Source organism: Fulmarus glacialis, unplaced genomic scaffold, assembly GCF_000690835.1.
Source record: "Fulmarus glacialis isolate BGI_N327 unplaced genomic scaffold, ASM69083v1 scaffold23787, whole genome shotgun sequence".
NCBI classification, from domain to species: domain Eukaryota; kingdom Metazoa; phylum Chordata; class Aves; order Procellariiformes; family Procellariidae; genus Fulmarus; species Fulmarus glacialis.
In genome coordinates, this window is record NW_009222956.1 from 14,511 (window position 1) to 24,632 (window position 10,122).

Below are 10,122 nucleotides of genomic sequence, written 5' to 3' on the forward strand. Positions count from 1 at the left end.
CTGAGAACAGGTGCATTCCTTGTGATTACACTAGCTATATGGCCCAAAATTTTTTTTCTTTGTCCTGGACCTTGTACGTTCAAGGCACATTTAACAGTGTGCTGTAACTGGACTCATCTATTAAGCAACAGTATTAATTCAAAGGTATAAACTGATAAGGTCAATTTTTTAGTCAACCTACCAGTTGATTATATCATACTTTGTAATTATACTTTTGGCACAGCACCCTATCAAGATTTTTGAGTCAGGACATTTCTTTGGGATCACACAGACAGGTGTCCTCCAAATGTTTGACAACATACCTTTGTTAGGCTAGCATTAGAAAATGGATCACAAGTTTCTTCAGGGACACGGGACAGAGAAAAACATGAAAACCCCTCACTAACATGTCATGGAAAAAGCCTCTCAAATGATTTTAAACCAGAAAAGAATAGAGACCATTAAAAGAACATCATCTGCACAAAACTCAGTGCTAGTAACTTGGGATGATTAGGAGAAATCCAGTGACCTGTACAAAAAAATCTAGTGTGGGTTTTCAAGGAGCTGCTACACACGCAATCACAAACTAGAAGAACTTGATGCGCTCAAAAGGATAACCTTAAATTCTGGTCACAAAACGCCAGCTGGCAGGAAACACGTTTGTACTACACAACCATGAAGAATGGAAGGTCTCTCAAAGGCTGTCACGGAGTGCTGTTCTATTACTAGCATCATCAAGATTTCACACTTAATGTTAACTTCTGGATCGAAGGCATTCATTTGTTTCAGAAACGGCTTGCGTAGCTGGAAGGCATGTTTGTCTTGGAAGCCAAAGACTTGAAACTCTGTACTAGGAAAAATACCTTTTACCTGAGCCATAGATCTGACTTCGGTAGCAAAAAATCCATAAACTGGAACCACATCCTGACAGTGGATCCATTTCTTAAAATACCACTGTTGTAACACTTATTTTACCATTTAATTATACTGCAGAAGAACAAAGCTTTTACAGCCATTAGTACAGGACAAAATAACAGTTTGCTTTTAGAGCTAATATAACTAGCATTTTTACTTTTCATCACAATTTTATTTTTCTTTAAATAACCACAGTACATCAATTTGAGGAAACAGTGGTCCAAAATGCTGGCAGCAGCCTTGACCTTCAACAGTTAAAAGAAAATGCCCTCCTGGTTAGCTAGCAATCTCTGGAGAGATGTGCTTTTCAGAACATTTGCCAAGCAAGTGGTTAGAGCACCAGATCTAGGAGATCTAATGCTTCCACCACCCCACATAGGTACTGAATCTGGATACAGTCATTTGCAGTGTATATATATCATACTCACACATCGATAAGGTCAGGTTTCAACACAGATGGTACTGCAGTTTCAATGTTGTACAGTTTAATCTGGGATCCGTATAGCGTTACTTTTACCAACCTGGAAGTGAATACATGGTAGTACAAAGGGACTGTAAGATGGATAGACACATGTACAAATCCACTTAAACACCTTATCTGAATGCAGCTCTTGGCAAGTCTGTGTCAATATTTAGCTAATACACAGTCAAGATTTAGACCATTTAGTTGAAAATAATTTAGAGCCTATTTCATTGTTTGTGATAAGATAGAACAAGTACGATGTTCCTGCATGGAAATGAAAAAGCATAACCAAGGCAGCTGTGTAAATCCCTGAAATTCTGTAATTCGCAACTTAGTGCTAATTAAGTTTCTTGGAGGTGAAGAATCAAATGACGTCTGCCTTTCAGTTTTCACAGAGCTTTTCATTTAAGAAAAGAGATTTTGGTGATTTAGCTTTGAGAGATACAACTCTGAAGTAATCAGACTCTACATCCCATTTCCTTGCATCACAAACGCAGATGCTGGAAAACAAGTACCTCAATCTTTCCAAGTGACTGATTTTATTTAATCCCTCCTATGAGTTATTTCTTTGATTAAGGGTTTAGAAAGCCATCTGGGAAGCTTAGCACTGATGAATGTAACACCTAAGGTACTGTCCATTGAGTTTTTTGTATCTCAATTTAATCATAACAATGGGAGGCAGAAAGAAACCTTGGTTTTCACACTCATGCAGTGGTGACAATTGCTCCTTGTACTGGTGAAGGGACAGCAAACTCCCCCTCCCATACCTACCTCTCCACCACTGTAAGAGCGTCATTGAACCTGGCAGCAAACACATCCCCGATGAAGTATTCTGCTAAACGACCAACGGCCTGCAGCAAGGAGCTCAGGTCCCTCAAGGAGCAGTGCAAACGGCGGCAATCATTCTCTGCAGTGATGTTCAGCCTGTGACCTGAAATGACATTATGGTTCATTAGCAATGAAGCCAAAAGACCTAAGTGTAAATAATCACTTGTGCTAACAGCCACTGACTAAGAGCCTAGCAGTCTGAAAACCCATACTTTAAAAACCCTGTGCAAGAAGAAACACATAACCTTGTGACTAATAAATACAGCTCTTCGGGATGGGAAACCTAATTACAAAGCTACAGGAAATGCAAAGTTTATTCTAATTACATTACAAGCATTCTTCTTAAATTAGCTCGGCAGTGGGTCACAGTTCAAATCGGAGCACTGTCCAAGTGACTGAAATACTCAAACTGAGCAAGACAAGTTCAACTGTTCCGACTGCCACACTTCAAATTCCTCTTTAAAAGCTGAAACGGATGTTACCAACTATTTCAGCTTTTTGTACATTTTTCTTCTTCTATTTGGTACTAATACCTACATGAACAGGAGCCTTTCTGGTTATCTGTTGACATCAAAAAGCAATCCCAGCTCTGCAGAGAAGGTCATTACCCGGACTCCCTCTGCTGGCTATCGTGCAGTAAGTGTTCTAGCAGCAAAGCATATTTGGAACAAGAGTGTATTTGCTTTTGATGTGAAGTGTGGTTATTTACTTTCATACCTCTCAGATACAAGAAACATACCAATAACTAGATTTGCCAGTCTTATTACCTATGCAATTGTCCTACCCCTCAGTTGTGTATACCTGGTCTCCAAACACTCCAGACCTTTACTAAAAAAGCAAACATGTTCTGCAACACCACGTTTCAAAGAAAATCTGTTTTTCTTTCCACTGTCCGTATTTAATCTCGGATTAAGTTTTCATCAACAAGCTTGCCATTTTGTACCATTGGCACCAGCGTACTATCATCCAGTTCTGAATCCACAGTTGCATCTGAGCTACTTCTTCTGACCCATAATCACACAGCCAGTCCACATGACAGCTTCTAATACATACTGTTGCTATAGCATCAAAAACCTACACATTGCTTATCCTACATGTGAAGTGATCCTAAAATTGGAAGTATTTTTTTCTGAACCGTCTATACAACAATCGCCATTCTGCCACGTATAGCAGTATTGAAGATGTAATAGATTCCTTTACTGGTCATACTGGAAAACTTAAATACAACCTTAGCTACAGTTTTCCCTCATACGGATCTCACTACTACTACTTTCCTTATTTCTCAGGAAGGAGCAACAAAGCTACACTTATGCTTTTTATTCAGTTGACAGCACTGGTATCTTTGTAAACTACTTTATAGATGAAAGCTCCTGAAATGCCAGCTAGATTAGTCTTCAGAAACTACTACTACATCTTAAATGCTTCATCTTCTCATTGACTCACAATGGTTTTAATTCAAGCCTAAATAAAAATGCTCCTATGGTGGACAACTTCACACCAGATTTGAGCCCAAAACAAACAGGAGTACAACCTTTCTTGAAATAAGTTTTAGTGGCAGAAAAAAAGTAACCATTATCGCTCCATGTTACTGCAGTATTTGATGCTGCATACTTGTTCTTAACACATATGGTATCTTCATTTCAAGTACCAGAACAAGGGAAGAACCACACCAATAAAAAAATAAATCACATTATTAGATTTTTGTCTGCTGTTGGGAGTTTGACTCCAACACCGAGCCATTAGACCCCATACATGTGTTCAGATCCTCAATGCAACACCGAAGAAGCAACACCAAAACAGGTCTAGAGTGTTTTTGCAATCGGCTATTTAAAGAGTGAGGACTGCGGTGCTGGACGGCGGTTATTACCTGTCCCTGAAGTGACCACAAACTGCTGGAGTCCCAGATACACTTCCAAGTTATCCTGCAGAACTGGAAACTAGAAGAGACAAGAAATGAGCATGATTTTGGGGCTTGGCAGACAGTTAACACCCAACTACTAATTACTCGGTTAGAGCAGTTTTCTTATTTCTCCCTAGTGCCTTCAAAAAGACATTTGGAGAAAAGGCAAGTTGCTAGGTTCTGGGCTGATCCTGCATGCCACAGCTTCTCTTGTCTTGATAGCTGTCATGAAAACAACAAAGATCACACCCCGAAGGCACTTCCCTGTGGTAGCTCTCCTTTTTCCACAAATAGCAGCAATCAGCCTAACAAGAAAATGGTCTGTCAAGTGTAAGTGATGGCACACAGCATGTCACCAATACGAATACGCAGATGGATGTATAACCCAGACCAAACAGAGCAGGGGAAAGGCAGAGCCTGGAGCACAGGAAGCCTGCGCTGCATCCACCTCACCCATAAGTATCAGCTTCTCAAAACACAGCTATCAAAATATTATTCAACCAAAGAAGTTGAGTTCAGTGCCTCTGCAAGAGAGTACAGAAGGGAATTACCGCAGCACTCTGCTGGCAAGCTGCAGGTTGCATCAAGAACAGCTGAAGCCCCGTAGGGAAAACAGCCAAGGGAGCAAACACCACAGCCGTCACGCATCCTGGTCTGGGAACAGAGTGCGAGCCTAACTCCATCGCTCAGGACCAACAGCAAACATGCCTGATCCTGGCGATACTTCAGCTGAGCAACAGGTTACACTACTGTTATAAACTGAGACCAGAAAGCCTTCTAAGCAGTGTTTGGCCAGCGAAGGTACTTCAGTGGCATCTACTAGGGGTTTTTTTGCCTTGTGCCTGAATGCATTTGTGTACATACAGGATAACATTGCACACTGACCTTTTCCTTGCAGATCTCACCTGAAAGAATATTTTCCAACCCTGGCATAGTTCTACTTAATTTCTATTGGCAAAGCCACGACATTTGAAGTGGTTGGTTTTGTGAAAGTTCACTCATCCATCAGCACAGGGAGCTGCAGCCTTTCATTTTCCAGCATGGGACAGAGGAATGGCAGCTGCTGTACATCGTTTTCATTATTTGCTACTGATAGACTAGTCACCACTGCATTCAACAGCACTGCAGACTGCTGTGAGAAGCAAGCGAAACTACTTGAGCATCTCCCAGACTATCCAGTGTACAAAAATGAACTAACACAGGGCTCAGGGAAAGCACTATCAAGTTTCTAACAGGCTGTGCCTGATTAACAGTTGAGCACCTTTGTATCACTGCAGGAGGAGAACTATTTAAAAAAACAGATAGTCTTCCTCACGTTAATGTGTTAATTTAAGAAAGCCACATGCTCTTCACCATATGGGTGAAGGTGGGGGTTGGTCTCTTCTGCCAAGTAACCAGCGACAGGACGAGAGGAAATGGCCTCAAGTTGCGCCAGGGGAGGTTTAGACTGGACATTAGGAAAAATTTCTTTACTGAAGGAGTGGTCAGGCCCTTGAACAAGCTACCCAGGGAAGCGGCGGCGTCACCATCCCTGGAAGTATTTAAAAGACGTGTAGATGAGGCGCTTAGGGACATGGTTTAGTGGGCATGGGGGTGTTGGGTTGACAGTTGGACTCGATGATCTTAGAGGTCTTTTCCAACCTTAATGATTCTATGATTCTATACGCTCCCTGTGCTCACTGAAACAGCTGCTCCATTTGTTTGCCTCTTGCTGACTAATGCCGTGCCACCACGCTGCAGAAGAACTTCTACTTTCGTATGAGGACTATTCTGCTATTTCAGAGTTTCTAGTAATATGCTTCTAGTGCTTAGCTCAGCCATAATGTTTCTTAAATACAAATATCAATTTAAAAAGCAGTTCAGGTCAGGCATCTTCTGCCTCTGCAGCAGCTCAATTTTCTCTGCTTCTTGGAAATACGGTTCAGAGGTATGCAGTATCTCCAGCAGAATTAATAGACTTGCTTTGAGATCCCACTGCTACACTTGCCTTTCTTCTCATCCAGAGAAAAGGCACCAACTACTCTGAATTTTGGGCTCCACTGGCTTACAGCCTCAAGATCTCCTCCTCAAAAACCATTATAGTGCTACAAACCCAGGCAACTTTTACACCACCAATTTTGGCAACAGCAGTAGCACTAGCTGGAGAGAAGCACTTATCTGTGTTTATCAGATATAATTCCCAGTTGTCCGAGGCACTCTTTTCAGCATCTGTATCTAGCCTTTCATTTAAACAAAGATTGCACTCTCCTTAAAACACTAATAATGACACTCTTATCTGCCCAGTTCGCAGCACTGCCTCCTAATATAAAGGCCAAGATAAACAGCAGTGAAGGATTGCTGCCAAATATTTACACTTTGAAAGATGGAATTTCTAAAGAGCTTAGTGTCCAGCAAGTAGGACTCAGATGCTCACTGAAGCACCCTCTTTAAAACACACTACGGAATTTGAAAAAGCCAAAACCCCGAGCTTTTTCCTTCAATTTCCAGTCTCCTCCTTGCCAAGCTTTTACATCCAAAAAACAAATCTCCTTACTTGTTTGGCACTTTGGCCTCTATCAAACAGCTTGTAACAAACTCCAGCAGTAGGTGCTCATTTCACATTGCACTTTTGGTCTGAATAACTACTTACTAGTGTGGAGAAGGCATGAGTTGGCAAGAGCTCCATGACTTTTGCAACCACTTCCAAGCTCTGGCGCAAGTACCGCTGCCACTCGGTCTGCTGCTGTGGGAAGAAACACCAAGGTAAGCACAGCACTTCCAGAGGGAAACAGATGGCTTTTTGTAGACTGTAGGTCTTAACTGATGCTTGGGACTAGCTAGCTCCTTTTCAGAGGTTGGCTTTTGCAGACACACAGATATGGAAGACATACTGCTCTTATGATTCTCATACGCTGCCAGACACCTGATGGAGAATAATTTTGCCAACCCATGCTTTGGCCATGCATGCATGTTTCCCTGGAGTGATAAGCCACAAGCGTTCACTCCTAAAGCACAGTTACTGCTCAGACGACAAGCATCCATTATGCAGAACAACCTGCCCTTCCAGAGCTCTGGCCTCATCCATTTTGGCTACCTACTCCACTTCTACCTTTATCAGTATTGAGATGATGCTTACCAGTACTGACTTAGGAGAAATAAGCTTAAACAAAAGCACCAACAATATATACAGCTTAAAGCTTTTGTCTCAGAGATATTTCAGCATTTAAATTCCAAAGCAACCAGACATGGACACCTAATGCCTCTGATAATCGTAACACAAATATCTGTATTCCGCCCCCCATAAGAACCAAGTTAAAAACAAAGGTCATATCCTTTCAGTATGACTAAGTACATTTTTGTTAAAAGCATTTCATGCTGCTTTAAACCTCAAACCCCACACAGAATGGAGTGAAGAAGCAGCTGTCTAGCTGTACTCCGAAGTAGAAGTTCTGGGAAAGACATTCTAGGTGTTACCAGTGCAAGAGTTAATATCTGGACCTGCAGCTGTCCTTGTTCAACTCTGCTCCTTACATCATCATCCAGTGTCTCGTCATCCAGCTCCTCCAGCTGTGCCTGGTTATACCTGAACTGGATTCGATTCAACACCTCTGTCAGCAACAGAACCAAGGCATCTTCGTACCTATGACCATGCAGAAAACAGAGCAAGAGTTTGATAAAACAATTCTGCAGAGATTGCTGTGCCCACGGTCCTTCCAGCGAAGAAGACACGTAAAAGAGATGACAGTTTAAAGCGAGCCACTGCAAAGAGCCTGTAGCACAGCTTCACAGGTTTGTTGAGGAAACACCAAGCAGATCGTGGGATTAAGAGTATCATGTCATTTCAGGTCACAAGCTACCTGCAAGGGAAGAGCCTTGGTAATATCTGATATCCCTCTACCTCTGAAAGGGAAAGGGAGAACTGTTAGCAACAGAAGCAGCCCAAGAGTTCAAAACAGGAAAGGTAGGAGTGGCTTGCCAGGAATAATGTACAGGAACAGGAGGCATCAACAGCCTCCTGTTGCTAAACTGCTCCTCAGCAGCCTGTCTGGTGCTCTGCTTTTTGGGCAGCGAATGAGGAACAGATGAAACAGGGCAGAGTTATTGCTGCCTACCTCAAAAGGAGACCTCCCCTGAGGCTATTTGTTTTGCTATCCTCTTTCACTACACTGTTACTAAATGAATTCAGGCCCTTGTCCTCTGAAACTATGCCAGCACTTTTCCCAGTTGCACTGTAACACTAAAGGCATGTCACTGAAAGATATCTTTTTACCTCTCAGGAGCTATGCAGCTGGAACAGAGCACAGAAGATCCTCCTGCTCATTGATCACCTAAGAATAATGCCAAGTTGCAAAATCAGCACAGAGCCACCTGAGCATGCAATCATTCCTGGTGACACAACGCCAAAGTTTGGGGATTTTGAGGGGGTTTGGTTTGATTGTTTGTTTTAAAAACCTCCTTTCTCAAAACAGCTGGGGTCTGATGCAAAAAGTCATGCTCTTCTCTAGGTGAGATCAGGTTGGAAAATTAGGCATTAGCATACACTAACAGAGATGCAGACCATGATGCAATCCAAGTTTCAGACTAGTCAGCTGTGTCATTAGCTAAGCAGCTGAAAGCTGTCTGTGCAAGGTGGCTGAATTACCATCTTTCCCACATGACATAACTCTGGATTTGGCAATTTATCCAGTAGTAAAAGTTGTAATGTGTACAAAATGCAAAGTTTATAAACCACAGAACAGGAAACTTCATCTGTGCTCTTGTGGTGTAACCACTCCCAGACTGTCAAACTGCAGCGTTTACACATCTGAGAGCATGAGCAAGTGGTAGCTATAGAAGTTGTCACTAAGGACAGGTAGTTCTGACAAAACAGAACAAGCTTCAACCACTTACATGATTTTTTTTGTTTGTTTATAGCCTGACATATCTCCTAGAGAGACAGCAATTGTTTGTTTCAATTTTGCCCATAACAAACTATTTGACACAAAGATAACACGCACTACAGGCACATTAGCCAGATAAAGAAGAGGAGCAGAACGCCAAGGCAGAGTTCAATAGCATTAGGCAGAGAGCAGCAAATTAGGAACAAATTATAACAAAGTTCAAATGCAAGTACCTACTAGTTAGGAAATTAAAAAAAAACACAGTTCCCACACTGAAAGGAAGAGATCTGTCTGGTGTAAGCTAGTTCCACATTTGTTCTTTGTGGTTATGATGCCAGGCTGTCTTTCAAAAACCAACCACTTATATTTAGTGTGTTCAAGAGAAAGAAGCTTCCTTCTGCACTTAGCGGAACATAATATGGCACAAGCCATGGCACTTTTAAGCCTCCAAAACATGAACAAGATACCAGTATATTCACCAGATTTTTAAAATGGCAGCAAAGGGACTTTTATCAAAAGAGAGCCACCCATTTCAGGATACAGTATCTACAAAGGAAGAGCTGCCAACCACCGTTGCAATTGATACACAAAACTAGCATCAGAGGTAAGCAAGTGGAACTTTTAACTCCAAACACAGCCTCATCAATATTTCTCAGAAACACATCCTCCATTTAAACAGGAATTTTAAAATCCTAATTAAAGATTTTTTCCCTAATTCATTAATTAGTTGTATGAGCTGTGTGAACACTTACTAGGCAACTTACTCTGTAGTCTCCTCCTCTAATATGTGCTAAAGCGTGCTCTAAAATTTGCTAAAATGTGTTACAGCTCTATTTTACACTGCAAAGCTTTCCTCCTCTGGCTGCTAGGTTCACACACAACATATGTAAGTGACAGTTTTTCTACCCTAACTTGCTCAGTTTGCATTCTTTTGAGTAAGTGCGAGACATTGAAGTTTACACTTTTTATACTTTATGATTTTAGAAAAAGAAAGGACTCAACCACATATGAAGTTGGAGTAAGCAGTAGCTTATTTCTCACAGTCCTTCCATGGTGACCATGAAGTCTCTTTGCAGCCGTCACATCCTGACAGCTTCCTGACTGCTTACCTGTTGAGTACTGCTTCTTTGTCTGCCAGACGACTTTTAATTTTGCTAGTCAGATAGTCCAAGAAGAGC

General features: G+C 41.7%; 1 protein-coding gene across 1 annotated transcript in view; it reads right to left on the reverse strand.

Annotated features, from left to right (window-relative positions):
* Positions 1-10,122, reverse strand: part of XPO6 (exportin 6) — a 39,940-nt gene that overhangs the window by 11,097 nt on the left and 18,721 nt on the right. Inside the window, exons 8-13 of the mRNA XM_009581642.1 lie at positions 10,054-10,122; positions 7,596-7,704; positions 6,715-6,807; positions 4,053-4,122; positions 2,129-2,288; positions 1,323-1,415 (exon numbers count right to left, since the gene is read on the reverse strand). The exon at positions 10,054-10,122 is cut by the window's right edge and continues 53 nt beyond it. Coding sequence (XP_009579937.1) covers positions 1,323-1,415; positions 2,129-2,288; positions 4,053-4,122; positions 6,715-6,807; positions 7,596-7,704; positions 10,054-10,122 — 594 coding nt within the window. The remainder of the gene's footprint in view (positions 1-1,322; positions 1,416-2,128; positions 2,289-4,052; positions 4,123-6,714; positions 6,808-7,595; positions 7,705-10,053) is intronic.